This window comes from Bufo gargarizans, chromosome 1 (assembly GCF_014858855.1).
Source record: "Bufo gargarizans isolate SCDJY-AF-19 chromosome 1, ASM1485885v1, whole genome shotgun sequence".
Lineage (NCBI taxonomy): Eukaryota > Metazoa > Chordata > Amphibia > Anura > Bufonidae > Bufo > Bufo gargarizans.
The window spans coordinates 543,527,442-543,543,960 of record NC_058080.1 but is presented as its reverse complement, the minus strand read 5'-3'; the positions used below and the strand labels follow the sequence as shown (position 1 = coordinate 543,543,960).

The 16,519-nt window shown below is 43.9% G+C and overlaps 1 protein-coding gene across 2 annotated transcripts in view; it reads right to left on the bottom strand.

Annotated features, from left to right (window-relative positions):
* The window catches only part of PI4KA (phosphatidylinositol 4-kinase alpha), a 162,055-nt gene that overhangs the window by 94,219 nt on the left and 51,317 nt on the right, over positions 1–16,519 (bottom strand). For both annotated transcript variants that reach the window (XM_044275544.1, XM_044275545.1), the window contains exons 15-18: positions 10,943–11,038; positions 9,566–9,749; positions 8,479–8,582; positions 3,115–3,283 (exon numbers count right to left, since the gene is read on the bottom strand). In XM_044275544.1, the coding sequence (XP_044131479.1) occupies positions 3,115–3,283; positions 8,479–8,582; positions 9,566–9,749; positions 10,943–11,038 (553 nt within the window). The remainder of the gene's footprint in view (positions 1–3,114; positions 3,284–8,478; positions 8,583–9,565; positions 9,750–10,942; positions 11,039–16,519) is intronic.

Below are 16,519 nucleotides of genomic sequence, written 5' to 3'. Positions count from 1 at the left end.
TAGTCTTAATTGCCCAACACTGGATACAGGAGAAGCCTCCCACTAGGCAGGGAGTATATAAATAGATTAAATACAGTTTTACGATTTGAAAGAGGGGTGTACATGAAGAGGAGATGCCTAGGTAAATTTATGTCAATATTGCAGGATTGGTTTGCAGTTCCTGTTATGGCATCTGTGGCTCCAATGAGGGACTGTCTGAGGGGGCAATTGTCCCCGACGGGGCAGCTGACATAGCACAATGCGATATAGGCACTCATTTGCAGAATTACCCTTTCGAAAGGCCTATCGTATCATAACATTCTGTCTCTTGTCAGCCATTTGTACTAGAAATGTATTATGCCGCTCTAATTTTCCGTTTTTTCTGTATTTGCATTTACTGTTCTATAATGCTGTTAAAATATTGCGACAATAGCACTTCTACATGGAGTACATGATTGACATCATGAAGAATTGTACTCTTTCTAGATGCTGTATTTTCAGAAGAATTGTACCCTCTTCAAATGCGGTTCTTTCAGAAAAACTTGATTTTAATAAAAAGTATATTTGATTAAAAAAATTACTTGCATTCCCCATAAAATTACGATTTTGGAGCATCCATTCTTATAACTGTTATTCTGGTGCTCTGTTCTTCCTCCTCAAAATAAATGAATACATTGATAGACGGGTGTTAGGTGTGTCCCTGCAGGCTGGCACGCTCCAATCAATGGCAATGGTTTCAAACTGTGTAGGGACACACACCCTCGATAAGGGTAATGATAACACCTAGTTGCCAATTTATTCATAAATATTCAGGAGGAATAACAGAGGAAGACAACACAGAGTTATGAGAATATATGCTCCAGAATTGTTATTACATGGGGAATGCAAGCAGTTACTGAAACAGACGTGACAAAGTGAAGGGTTCTCCTTAAATGTGTTGTTCAGCTTCTAATTGTGCATATTCCAAATCTGGAATCAGTAAATCTTTTACGTGTGGACAAGCCCTTACAGATGTGGCTGGCAGTGGCTTTCTCCATTTTCCCCATAGAACACTTCTGGTGGTGGATTATCTCCCTGGAGAACAAAAGGATGGGGCAAAAATATTAATTTTGCCTGATCCTTCTCTCCCCCACATCATTTGCTCCCCGTACACATTAGCATGTTTGGCCGGCAATACACTAATATGTAACGAGGACCTTTACACCTATATATGCCGCAACTATCATTTTTTTGGATACATAACAATGCATGTTAAATGCAAAAACTGCAATACAAGTTCACTGAAATGGCTACAGAGTTCCTGGTTTTCAGCACTGGCTTTCATGAAGCATGCTTGTATGCACAGAATATTAGGTCAATGAGTGACGGCAAATTCTCATGTAAGCACAAAGATAAACAGGGCATTGATCAAAGTAACCTTCCCAGTTCTGTGACGGGACTTTGCCCCATTCTAGTGTGGGTGTAGACCTTGACTCAGATGCCACATGAAAAGCTGCAAGCTTCATAATCAGAATTGTTGGCCGGTGGATAACTAATCATGACAAAGTAATAATTACTATGACAAGTAAAGGAGCTAGGTGACATGTCCCATACTGACTGCATTCAAAAAAGATTTGACTTTATATAAAAATGTTCCGCTAATTGTACTGGGGCAGGACTGCGGTTTCCCAGTATAACTTTCATTCGGAAGATCTTTGGACATTTTAGTACACAAAACTCTATTGAAACAAAAACATAGCATTAAGTAGGAAAAGAGCACACATACCTAGTAAACCACAAAGGTTCAGCTAATAGTACTACAACAGGATATAAAGAAGAGATGCCTAACCGCCTTTTGGAAGCCGCAGTATCATTTAGGAGTCTCAATTAGAGATGAGCGAACCTCTGTTTTAAGTTCGGCGTCTAAAGTTCGGGTTTGGATTAGCGGAGAATCCCGATCTGGAACCGGATATGGATTCAGACTTCCGTTATGGTCCGTGGTAGCGGAATCAATAATGGCCGATTATTGATTCCGCTACCACGGACCACAACGGAAGTCGGAATCCATATCCGGTTCCAGATCGGGATTCTCCGCTAATCCAAACCCGAACTTTAGACGCCGAACTTAAAACAGAAGTTCGCTCATCTCTAGTCTCAATTAGAAAAGTTCAGAAGCGTGCATTTCAGATGTAAGAACCACCCTAACTGGGGACAATTCTTGTTAGGATCAAATATTTTTTTTTAAGCCCAGTGAAATAAACTCAGAGTGGACAGTTTATTTTTATGCCTAGAAGTACAGTACGAGTTGTCTCATGAAGGCAACACCTTATTACCCTATCAGGGTACATGGAGGTAGAAAGGAAGCACACATGAAGGGCACCTCTTTAGCAGCCAGATAATGACCACCACGTTACACTACATTTCTCATGCAGCAGTCAGGTGTGGATTCTCTGGGCAGTAACATCTGATCGCTGGGGGGTAAGAGATTGCCAACATGGGCTTCAATTTAAAAAGGCATCTCCTTTATCAGAGCTTTATTTAATCAAATATTTTTATAAGTTCCAGTTCATTTTGACCCAGGAGATGAGCGTACTGCATTTCCATGGAGACATGATTACATCTGCAGCCATCTAATGGACAGGAGGGGTTGATGTCTGATTACTGGAAGGTATGGGGAGGTGAATGTGAAAGAAACAACAGGGTGTTTAGATCAAGACATCTGGAATAAAGGTCTGTCATGAGCATAAGAATGAAATACGGCACTTGTAAACTGTTCCAGAGCAGCGTGGACCGGAAGGCAAAAACAAGTCTGCAGTCAAGGTCAGCTATTGAACGTTGGAGTGAAGCAGCAGGTTGTTAAACTTGTACAGGCTAACAAATGTTTGAATGTAATATAAAAAAAAAAAAAAAAGTCTTGATGCTCTAAAAAAAAAAAGAAACCATATAAAAAAAAAAAAAATGTAATTTGATACCTTTTAATAGCTAAGTAAAATAATTGATGTTATAAGGCAAGCTTTCAAGACTCTAAGGTGCCTTCTTTAAAGGTCAAAAATCTGGATTGACACTACAATGGTGGTTTTCCACATGCACAGCTAAACCCCTCAAATTCTGCCACTCAATCTTTTATTCTGATTGTTCCATCCTAAAATGTCTCACCTTGAGCGCTGGACCTTTTTCACTGGCTCTCTCACTGGCCCGCTTGCCCTCTAGTCCCAGTTGCACAAACAGCTCCAGTAGGTTCATCAGCAGCTCATCTACCAGCTGTTCTCCTTGGATGTTGGCTGCTATGTTTGCCAGGGCGTTAATGACCGCTAATGAGCAATGTCTGACAAAAGAAAATTGGGTGAATGTGCAATCATTGTAAATGAAAATACACTAAAACTGTTATAAGCGGATATATTCTAACATCTAATATCATCTGAGCTGCATTCCGACCCAAAAAAACTAGATTTTTGTACTTACTGTAAAATCTGTTTATCTTCTGTTCATTGGGGAACACAGGCTTGACCTTGGGTATAGCTGTTGCCATTAGGAGGCGACACTAAGCACAAAAGTGTGAGCTCCTTCCTCCAGCTATACCCTTCCTACAGGGACTAAGCTAAAACAGTTTGTGCAAAAGCAGTAGGAGAAGCAAAAGCAAAAACAGGAAAACCAAAACAAAACAATATACAAACCAAGAATCACCTAGGCCACAACAAGGCCCGTAACTAGAGAGAATGGGTGGGAGCTGTGTCCCCCAATGAACGGAAGAGAAACAGATCTTACAGTAAGTACAAAAATATGGTTCTCATCTGTATCATTGGGGGACACCAGGCTTGACCTTGGGACGTTACAGAGCAGTCCCAGGGGTGGGTCATAACTGAAGAAGCCATCCGGCCAATCAGAGAACTGCCGTCAGAAAAACTCTATGCCCCAGAGAAACATCAGAAGATGCAATGGTGTGCACTCTGTAAAATTTGTAAAAGGTGTGCAAAGACGACCAGGTAGCTGCCCTGCACACCTGAAGGGCCGAAGCCCCATGATGTACTGCCCAAGAGGCCTCCACTGCCCGAGCAGAAGGAGCAGTAACCTGGAAGGGTGGAGCCAGGTCACTGATGTGGTACGCTTCCACAATGGCCAAACTAATCAGGAAATGGAAACTTTGGACGTAGCTAGGCCTCGTCTCAGTCCCCATGGAATGACTAATAACGAATCAGTCCATCAGAAAGAGGATGTCTAAAGATAGATAGATGCGAATGGCCCAAACCAAATCCAGAGTGTGGAGCTACTGCTCACGAGGATGAGATGGGGCAGGACAAAAGGAAGGGAGAATGATCTCTTCATTGAGATGGAATGCCGACACAACCTTTGAAAGGAAGGACTGGACCTGACGAAGGACTACCTTGTCCTAATGGAAGATAAGGAAGGGCGACCGACAGGAAAGAGCCGCTAGTTCCGACACCCTACGGATGGAAGTGACTGCCACGAAAAAGGCCACCTTGTAGGACAGAAAGCAAACGGACACCTGCTGCAAAGGCTCAAACGGAGAGGACTGGAGAGCGCTGAGCACCAGATTAAGGTCCCAAGGATTTAACGAAGGCCGGTAACGGGGTGCAGCGTGCGCCACCCCCTGCAAAATGGTCTGAACCACAGAAAGTGAAGCCAAATTCCGCTGAAAAAGAATAGAAAGGGCTGAAACTTGCAGTTTGAGGGAATTGAGAACCAACACCAAGTCCACGACCGACTGCAGGAAAGACAAGAGTTGCGGCAACAAGAACAGAATGGGAGACAACTGGTGGCGATCGCACCAACTAAAGTAGGACTTCCAGTTCCGGTGATAGACCCGGGAGGACGATGGCTTCCTAATCATGGTCTGGACAACAGCATCCAAAAAACCCTGAGCCCTTAGTACGGTGGCTTCAACAGCCATGCCGTTAAATGTAGCGACCCTAAATTCAGGTGTAAGATCAGTCCCTGCAACAAGAGGTCATCCCGAAGGGGAAGACGCCAGGGTTCGTCGGTGAGGATGGAGACTAGGGATGCATGCCATACTCTGCATGGCCAGTGCGGGGCTACGAGAATGACGGGCAGACCTTGAGACGTGATTTTCCGGAGAAGACGCTGAATGAGCGGAAGAGGAGGGAACCCGTAAGGAAAACGTAAACTGAACGACGCCCGAGCCAGAGGATCCCTGGACCTCGCAACAAAGTTTTCTACCTTGCGGTTGAAGTGGGAGGCTTCATGAGATCCACATCCGGCCAACCCCATCGCTTGCAGATCGTGAGAAAGACCTGTGCAGAGCCCATTCACAGGGATAGAGTCTCTCTCGGCTGAGAAAGTCGGCGATCCAGTTGTCAACACCAGAGATATGAACCGCGAACAGAGCTGGAACATGTCTCTCCGCCCAGGAGAGGATGAGCGCTGCTTCCGACATGGCTTCAGGGCTCCGGGTGCTGTCCTGGTGATTTAGATATGCGACTGCTGTGGAGTTGTCCGATTGAACCCGAACTGGACACCCCAGTAGACGGTCTGTCCAATGAACCAGAGAGGCGAAATCGCCTACAATTCTAGAATATTGATCAGAAGGGAGCGTTCTTCGAGGGACCACGTGCCCTGGAGACTGGCGTCCGTCGTCAACACTATCCAGAGAAGGGGAAGGAAGGAGCAGCCCAATGTCAGCATCGAAGATATCAACCACCACCGAAGGTCTCTGCGCGTCGGGACAGGGAGATGGATGAGTCGATCCAGGGAGGATGGGGAACGGTCCCAAATAGTCAGAATGTGCCGCTAAAGAGCCCTGGTATGGAACTGCGTGAAGGGCACTGCTTTGAAGGAAGAGACCATGTAGCCCAGAGCCGTCATGGATTAGCGAATGGGAAGAAATTGAGACGACAGAGTGGAGAGTTTGTCCGGGGGCAAGAATATCTTGGCCCGATCGGTGTCGAACAGCATGCCCAGAAATGTCAGCTGTCGAGATGGGTGAAGACATGACTTTGACAGGTTCAGAACCCACCCGGAGTGTTCCAGGGTGTCCCGGACGATGCGTAGCCTGATCAGGATATCGTCCAAGTATGGAATCGCCACTATCCCCCTGGCATGAAGCAGAGCCATGACTGAGGGCAGAAGCTAGTTAAAGACCCTGGGAGCTGTGGCAAGACCGAACGGGAGGGCCACAAACTGGTAATGAAAAGGTCCCACTGCGAACCGAAGATATTTCTGGTGACTGACGCAGATGGGAACATTGAGATAAGCGTCCTTGATGTCCATTAAGGACAGGTACTCCCCCGGGTCCATGGATGCAATGACCGATCGCAGGGACCCTATGCGGAAACGGCGGAGCCGAAGAAAGCGGTTGAGGGTTTTGAGGACTAGGACGGGACGAACCGTACCCTCCTTTTTGGGGACCACAAAGAGATTGGGGTAGAATCCGCAAAAACTGTCAGAACCGGAACAATCACTACCTGCCACAGAAGGGTAAGAATAGCCTGAAAAGGAGTGGTCGGCGGAGGGAGAGGTCAGGGGGGACGAGCGAAAAAAAAAAACGGGACGGAGGTGGGGACCGGGCTTCCAGTTTGTAACCCTCAGAGATGACTTCTCGTACCCAGGTGTCAGAGATGTGAGCTAGCCAAACATGCTGGAACAGATGAAGACGAACTCCCACTCAACTGGGGGGTGCCAGAGACCACACGTCATGCAGAGGATTATATGGCAGCATAGGACTTGGAGCCCTGCTGGCGAGGACGCCAGTGAGGGTGAGGCTTGAAAGATGGCTTGCGCTTCTGCTCTGGGGCAGATTTGTCGGCTGGTTGCTTCGGGCTGGAGGAACTCCGAAAGGGCCGAAAAAGAGGTCTGCACTTTTTAGAGCTGTTGAAGCATGTCCTACTCTGCGGCAAATGGGTGCTTTTACCCCCTGTAGCATCAGAGATAATCTCATCCAGACGCTTGCCGAAAAAGTCTGTTACCTGCAAGGGGGAAGGACGTCAAGGCCCGTTAAGAAGCATTATCCGCCGTCCAGTAAGATAGCCACAGGGTACGGCGAATAGCCACCAAAAGGGCTAAAGAGTGGGCCCAAAGTCTGGCCGCATCCAGAGAGGCCTCACAGATGTAAGAGCTGGCGTGGGAAAGTTGCACAGCAATATCCGAAAGTTCCTCCAAGGAGTCCCCCGAGGCGAGGCCCTGACGTAGCTTGTTTGCCCACTCGGTCATAGCCTTGCTGATCCATGTAGAGGCAAAAACCAGGTGCAGGGCAGTGCCAGCTGCTTCAAAGGCAGATTTGGCAAAAGATTCCAATTTTGACCGCTGCAATGAGATTGTCTAACATAGCGGAAAGTTTGGAAGGCTGGTCCTCCGGTGAGACAAAGTCAGCGTCTGACAACTTATCCTCAGAACATGCATCATCTTTTTTGAATCAAATCATTTTTTTATTATAATAAACATATCTGAAAGTACATCGACTCTTCAGTAAATCAGACTCGATACAGAAAAACTATCAGAACTGTCAGAAGTCAGCATCATCCAATGACAGAGCGATCCATCAAAATACCAGTGTACACGACCAAGAGCAAACAATACATGGTACAGACAGAAAACATAGGACTAAAACCCTCCCCCCACCCCTCCCAGACCCATCCCCCTGCTATAAACGGACGCGCAAACACCTCAAACCTATCTTATATCACTATACGAGTATGCGACAACCATTCATTCCACAATTTCTCAAATTTCTGAGGACAGCCTCTCTTCACAAACACACTTCTCTCCATAGTCAACATGTCATGCACTTTCCGCACAAATTCGCCCCCTGTCGGCGGACTCCCCTGGATCCAACGCTGAGCCACCAACTTCCTGGCCACATGTAGCAGTCTCCCCACCGCCACCTTAACAAACTCATTCCCACCAATTTCTGATACATAGCCCGAAACGCATAACTTGGGGTCCTTGTGCAACCCAATCGCCAAAATGTTGTTAATCAGGTTCAGCACCTCATCCCAATATCTCCCCATCACTGGACAAGACCATAGCATATGCAACAGGTCCGCTCCCTCCTCCAAACATTTCGGACACTTGTCGTCAGACCTAACACCAACCTTCCGCAAAAATACCAGCGTTTTGTATACTCTGTGGATGATAAAGAGTGCTCACTTAGGGACACTTTAGGAACCGCCTCTAATATATCCTCCCACTGATCTCTGGAAATGGTGCCTAAATCTTCTTCCCATTTAATCATCCGCGTCAGCGGAAACCCAGCTAAAAACTTGTCCAGCAAAAGAGTATATACCTGAGATATTAATCCTCAGCAGAATGAGCTTATATAGAAGTGCTGCCTGTAATCCCGTTAGAAGAAAAGAAAAAAAAAAAAGGAAAATCAAAATAAGTAAAAAATAAATAATCAGCAGAGGTCTGCCTCCTACAGACACTAAGCTAAAACGGTTTTAGCTTAGTCCCTGTAGAAAGGGTATAGCTGGAGGGAGGAGCAACAGCTATATCCAAGGTTAAGCCTGTGTCCCCCAATGATACGGATGAGAAATAAGCACAACGTACCTATACCCATGATCTTTGTAGTCCTTGGTAGCAGAGTACACCACTGAACTGGCCTTCACACTTATCTGCTGGAATAGGTTCCAAACCTCCTGGTAAATATATTGCTGCGCAGAAAAGACAAGACAACATAAAAAGATTTGATTTACACAGACACAAACGCTTATATACATCCCTTAAAGATGTTTATGCTATAATCACATTTCTCCATCCATGCATGAAGAGGTAGGATGTTCTGTGCAGTATTTGCTCATTCACAGTGATGTGTCGTGCCACTGCCCTCTGCTATCTATAATAAGGCCTTAGATGGAGTATGTGATCAAACTCAACACACTGCATTCTGCACTGCGTCCAGAAAACTGACAATGGTGCAGTGTGTTGCAATGCAGGATGCTTAGTGACATGTCACATGCCCTTGGAAGGACCGAAGCCTGTCAGATTTACAGTAACAGACATAATACACTCCAATACAGATGTAACATTCTACTAGCAGTTAAAGGATCGCATGTGCAAGTCCAGCAATGAAAAAAAAAAAAAAGCATTGAGAAAAAAATTTAAATAGAAAATTAAAGAAAATAAAATGTCTTTCACTTAAAGTCCTTTATAGTTGTAAAAAAATAAATAAAAAATTACTGCATCAGCAATCTCACAGTGAAGTGAGCACATTATTTAACCCTTATGATGATCATTACAAAATGGCAAAAAATGTTTTATGTTCATTTACCATCCTAAAAAAAAATAAAAAGTAAATATGCAGCCTAAAAGGGCACTAGTAAATAAGCTTGTTTGTCGAATGACTGCATCCTTTGTGTAGCACTAAAAATCCCCTTTCGTTGGCAGCACATCGCCCCGTGTAAAAAAAAAGAGGAAATGCTGCCAACAGATGAAACCAGGATATGGACAAATAATCACATTAACAATTCTTCATCCCCATACTCAGAATGATTGCTGCAAGTACAATATTCAATGACTGCCCATATATGATACATGCTGCGCCTTCGATCAATGCTTGTTAGCAGGCAGAAATCAGCCCAAGCCTTGTCCTTGGTGGCCGGTCATTTGTACAGTTTAGGTCCACTCATTTACTTACATTGCCAGTTATCACCATACACCCCAGCTGGTCTATGATGAGCACATCGAGCTGTGATGGTGGCTGACAAAACTTCTGTTGGAGGATCTGAAGAATAGGCTCCATAACCTTTGGTGTATCCCTCAAGGCAACAGCAATGTGACCCAAAGCACGGATTGTATGGTCAGGAATCAAATGTGCATCCCTGAGAACAGAAGGAGAATGGACACTTCATTATAGAAGTATATAGAGGATCCAGCTGTTTACAAATCTTTGAATACTGTGTGCAATTCTTGCTCCTGTGAACACAGTAGACATAGCAGAGCTAGAGAGGATTCAAAGGTGGCAAGAAAACGAATAAATGGAATGGGTGAACTACAGTACCCAGAAAGATTATCAAGCTAAGGGTTATGACCGAGTGGAGATCTAGTAACTATGTATAAATATATCAGGAGTCAGTACTGAGATCTATTTATCCCCAGTACTAGGACGAGGGTACTGGATGCAATTATCTATATAAAATATTACAGGTTATAGTTGTTTACTGTTGAAGGGTCGTTAATCCAGGGAGTTAATCTAATTGTTAGTTTTGGAGTCGAGAAGGATTTTTTTTCACCTAAAATGTGGAAAATTGGCTTGTACCTCATGAGGGTTTCTTTTGCCTTCCTCTGTATCAATTTCAGCAACAGGCTGAAACTGGATGTATGTGTCTCTTCAGCCTTACAAACTGTCACCACACCATCAATTCACATTATTATGACCAGCTAATATCTAGAGTAACAGCACGGACAGCAGCTAGACAGGCTGGGAGTAACTCAATAAGGTCCTAGTAGGTTGTCACAGGTAGCTGGAGCCATGCTGATGTCCCATTGTCTTGCTGAAAGTTCCTATCCGCCCCAGGGAAGACAATCAGCATGTATGGGTGTACGTGATCTGCAAGGATGGATTCATACCCAAATGGGTTGAGAGTGCCTTCCACATGGATGAGCGAGCCCAGAGAATGACCCAGACCACTCACTCCAATAGCACGTGGTGTTCCAACACCAATAATGATCCCTTTTTTTCAACTCTGATAAATCACCCCTTTTACCCATGACAGCAATGGGCGATATGTGTGCAGACAGCCTATCGCACACTTTATATACCCACCAAGCCAGCCCATGACCAGTGGCATCCTTTATGAGCTACACGTTGCCAACGTCGAAAGTATCAAGTGGTCATAATAATGGGACTCGACTGTGTATTTTCTGTAATTGAATAATATAAAAGGTCTTTCAAACATGAGCTTGAACCCCTTCTTTATCCTTTTAGGCTACCGAACACCCACTATTTTGTATACAATACCCCTTAATAGATTAGTAATTTACATTGTTTTATTCAGTAACCAGCAAAACCTACTTTTCATTCTCCTGTGATATATAAAGACGATTGGATAAACTGGCAAGGAAGGCTTCGACAATAACTGGATCAATAGTCAATCCTGCCTTTAAACACCTAGAGTGAAGAGTAAAAAAGGCAAAAAATAAATAGAGGTATGTTATTGGTGGCTCACCTTATCAGTACAATGTATAGGTGCTCTGGTTCTATACTGATTCACCCGATCAGGAAGCGGTTTGTAACAATAAAAGTATATAGTGGAAGAACCGGCACTCTACATCTATCAATAATGCTAAAGAGGCAGTATGTGGGATAGTAAAATCTGTATTTATTTTGTAAGGATATGTTTTAGGAGTGGGGAATAAAGAGGTGGAGGTTCTAAAAATATGTGGAGGTTCTAAAAATATGGAAGTCCAAAGGATGAGGTTCTCATAAATAAAAATAACAGTAAAAATAAAAATAATGTTTTGTCATATACAACGTTGCAGATGCACAATGCCAGAGATATGTTCAAAAATATGTGTACCAAAAATTATAATCACAAGAGTAGCAAAAATCACAAGAGTAGCAAAAATAGCAAATATATGCAGAGTCGAAGTGTGGCACTGCAGTAATTGTCTAGTAGCGGTTTTCACCTTCCGTGGATACAATGAGTGGTTGTGTCCATTTGTATGTAATCCATAAAAATTGATACAAATTGTCTATCTTTACCTCCGGTCTTGGTCACATAGGAGGTATATAATAGATGGAGCGGTGAAAAAAAGGGGCTAAAAATATGTATAGAATACGTATAGAATACAAAAATGTAAAAATATAAAAATGTATATAAATGGTATGTCAGTCGGGTGCTGTACTTAGTGTGGCGTCCCACACATTAAGGAAAAGTCAGGGTGCAGTTTTCCTTAATGTGTGGGACGCCACACTAAGTACAGCACCCGACTGACATACCATTTATATACATTTTTATATTTTTACATTTTTGTATTCTATACGTATTCTATACATATTTTTAGCCCCTTTTTTTCACCGCTCCATCTATTATATACCTCCTATGTGACCAAGACCGGAGGTAAAGATAGACAATTTGTATCAATTTTTATGGATTACATACAAATGGACACAACCACTCATTGTATCCACGGAAGGTGAAAACCGCTACTAGACAATTACTGCAGTGCCACACTTCGACTCTGCATATATTTGCTATTTTTGCTACTCTTGTGATTTTTGCTACTCTTGTGATTATAATTTTTGGTACACATATTTTTGAACATATCTCTGGCATTGTGCATCTGCAACGTTGTATATGACAAAACATTATTTTTATTTTTACTGTTATTTTTATTTATGAGAACCTCATCCTTTGGACTTCCATATTTTTAGAACCTCCACATATTTTTAGAACCTCCACCTCTTTATTCCCCACTCCTAAAACATATCCTTACAAAATAAATACAGATTTTACTATCCCACATACTGCCTCTTTAGCATTATTGATAGATGTAGAGTGCCGGTTCTTCCACTATATACTTTTATTATAAAAAATAAATAGAGAGATAAAATAAAACACTTACATATTCCTGTCACACAACCATTCAGAGATTCATTTTTGTCCACTAGTTTGTAGGCCAAGAAAGGGACATCAGTGGATACTGCCAGAGAATCTTATGGCCAGATACACATTCCTTCTGCAAAGGTCAAAGGAGCAATGTGGAGTCTCTCTACTCCAGTTATTACCATGGTCAGGAGAAGGGCCACATCTATAGTGTCCAAATGTCCTTGTATCTCTACTAATAGTCTGTTGAATCTGATGAGGGTCTGAGAAAGCACCAGAAGTGGCAGTAGCGCCATGGCCTTCTCTCTGGAAACCAAGCACAGCGCTGTACATTGGCTCTGCTTGGTATTGCAGCTCTGCCCCATTGTGACCAATGAACGTGATGTCACATGCCCTAGCGAAAGCCGAGAGAAGGCCACAGCGCTACTACGAGCACCAGTGCCTTCTCAAACAGCTGATCAGTGAGTAGATCTTCTGCCCAGCAGTTGCTTTCTCTGCTGCAAACTGAAAACAAGCAGCAGAAAGGCAGTGGTGAAATATTATGGAGAATCAGAACCATGTCTTATATGGATCAAGTTGTATCTTTAACGGCACCACTCTGCGCTGGGGTATAAATCAGGTGAATTACATATATTTGAAAATATTTTTGGGGGCAATTCCACCAGTGTTTTTAGAGTTTAGGTTTTATGTTCTTCACTGAACAGTAGTGATGACAGAAAGATTATGGAGACACCAAATGTGTAAGGTTTATGTTATGCTTTAATAAAAACAAAAACAAAACAAAAAAAACTTTTTTGTTTAAGAAAAAAAAAACGAATTTTGTCTTTTTTTATTTTTTTTTACAGCACTTACTGAACAGGTTAAATAATGTAAATTAGATACTTTAATGCATCCCCGGACTGAAATAGAGACGCTAAAACTACAACTTTATTAAATATTTACTAAAATAAGGGGAGGGAGGGTCAAACCCTGTAAAAAGGAAAAGCGACTTAAAAAAAAAAAAAAAATTATAATATATATATATATATATATATATATATATATATATATATATATATATATATATATATATATATGTCTTGAGCACAGGGGGTAGACAAATATGATGCTTATAGGTCACTACCCACCAGTTACTGCCACTGGGGGGGGGGGGGGTTATATGTATATGTACATATCAACTGTCTGTTAGTCCATTACACTGAGCCCAGGGTGTATGATAAAGTTGCACCACCCAATATGGGATCCCAGTGAAAGAGGGAAAGACAGCAGCCAGGTGAAAAAAGAATAAATGTCACTTGCAGCTAAGCCAGACGCCAACCACAATATGACAGGGGAAAACACAGGTGTATAGTCATTCTGCCAGGCAGTGTTATGGACTATTGATACAAAATGGATACTTGCTTGTTGAGCTAAGATGGCGGCCAGGCATTCAGCCTACACCTATAAACTAGAATCTTACTTTGTGTTTTTATCATGTGTTTCTTTGTGGTTTCCGTTCAGCTCAAGCAAGCAGCTACAAAGAAAGTAGTAACGGTTTCACCCAGGAACAAGGGGGGGAGTGAGGAGGAATTTCCTCTGGCCATCAAGGTTACAGAAAAGTAGAGAGTTCATAGCCAATAGAAAATATATACTTTATCTTACACCCCCCCTCACTCCCTCCTCTCGTGAAAACTATGTATTGTCTGTTTTCTTAGAAATAAACCAGAGATCCTTTTTAACTCCATGTAGTGAGTTGTCTGTCTGATCTCTCCGTGCGCACGTATCTTAATTTGGAGCAGTACATCAACTGAACTGGCAGCTTTGTCAGAACCAGAACAATTTTGGCACCCAACGTGGGGCTCGAGGATTGGACCCTCTGTTCCCGTACCCCCAGAGACCAGACGAGGAGAGGCGCACTAACGGACACCGGGATCGCAACCCGTGATATGAGGTAGGAAAATTGAGTCATCTTGCCTATAAAGTGTCCCCTGGTGTAGCCTCTTGGTGTTCGTCTGAGGGAGGGGTGCGGAAGCAGTCTGGGACATCCTCGAGGGCATGAAAGTAAGAACCCCATATGTTTTTTTAAAGTCTTGATGTACTGTGTTGTGCCTATAAGTTGTGAAGACCCTGTTGACAAGTATCATTGACTGAGACACGGAGTTCTCCTGTGTTCCTGTATCGGAGTTCAGCCCGGTGTCTGACTCAAATCTCCATAAAGGGGACGATCACAGATGGGTGGAGAGCGGTTCGCGGTAGCCCAGAGTGTGCTGACCGGGACTCAAAGGTCTTCACGTCCAGTGATTACTCTATGCAGAGGTCTTTAGGCGGCTTCAGTAGGTACGAGAGATAATGGGAAATGAGGAAAGTGTCCCGAAGGGCTACTGTTCACCTGAACAGTACGTGGCGGACAGGAGAGGCAAACGTTTCATAAAAGGATTAAGTAAGTTGGAGAAGAGTTAAAGGTGTCTGTAAAGGAGGCATCCTATGTAGTGCTACCTGGCAAGTGTTGTTAAACGAGAAGAGAGGGAAGTTAGAAGATGATAAATTGACAGACATGGTCCGTGTGTGGTTGGACTGTAGTAAAGAATTTGAACAGACCGGGGGGAACTAAATTTTGATGAGAAAAGACAGAGATATTTCTGTAAGCCTGGTGTTGCATTGATACATGAATTGCCACCACCCTATAATGGCGCCGGGAAGAAAGCAGGTGGGTGGACCTGCAAAACATGTGGTCAACAGAATCCCTCCTCCCGTGATACGTGCCTTCCCTGTGGGGTTCCCCACCCACAAAACCACACCTTGGTAACTACTCCCCGGCACGTCCCATCACTTCCCGTGTTAGCTACAGCGCCATTTTGTCCCCAGGCAACGCCCATGAACGGACCTTTAATATCATTCGGTCCGGACCCCCCCGTCACTCCTATGTCACCCTTGCCCCTTCCTACTACCTTGTACCCGATGATAAACCCGGACGGTACATTCATGCTACCCCACTCACCTGCCACCCTTACTCCTATAATGGTAGGGGGCAACCTGATGAAGCAGAACAGGGGGATGCAGACGGTGCTGCAGAATCCACAATGGACATACAAAATGCACCGGGTAATATGCAGACTCCTTCGCGGGGTACCCCGACAGACTACGGGGATCCGCCAACTTTACCCCTGGCACCACAGTGGACTGTACCCATGACCGTGCGCCCATCACGATGTTCACAAGATCAAATACTGCAGGGTCAGATTACAGAGTTACAAAAGAACTTACAGAAAATTGAGCAGGGAAACCTTGAGACACTGAAAGAAGCCCTAGCACTTAACCGGCCACAGGGACCACCAAAATATGTGTCTTTCACCCCACAACAGTTATTCACCATAGTGAATTTACTGCCTGACCCTGAGACCCATCCCATGCCCTTTTTCAGGAAACTGTCCCAAGTGCATCAAACCTATGGGTGCACATGGTCGGACCTGCAAAGTATAGTGGAAAACAAGACAGGTGAATACTCCACACTGATAATGGATCAAATACACATCCCTGAACTTAAAGATGCTAACTTTGACCCCCGGGATCATGAGTCTGGAGAATTCTTTATAGAACAACTACAGAAATGGACAAAAGCTAAAATAGCAGATCATTCCACATTGCAGGACAGCTGCGGGGGATCAGTTGACCCCCACCTTTTTTCTTTTCACAGAAATGTTAGTTTCTGCTGTGTTAGTCTGATAAGAAACTGTCTCGCTTCTTGGTCTTTGTGGTTTTCACTCAAATTATGTGACACCCACGGCTGCCGGATGTCTGACAATAAAATTCTGCACTGATTTATATGAGCAAGGGGATTCGCTGCAAACCATTTTGCACCTCATCCCCAATACTCTCTGGGCCAGAGGACCCCAGGATATTGGATACCTCAATGTCCCACCAGTCACTGTGACCCTGAAGGACCCCAAAGTCCTACCATACAAAGAGACTGGACCCAGTAGCCAGAGAAGCCCCTTCCTGTGTCAGAGCTATCCATGCTGCCAACTCTCTTCTAAACGTCACATCTGACGTTGTGCTGGGTCATC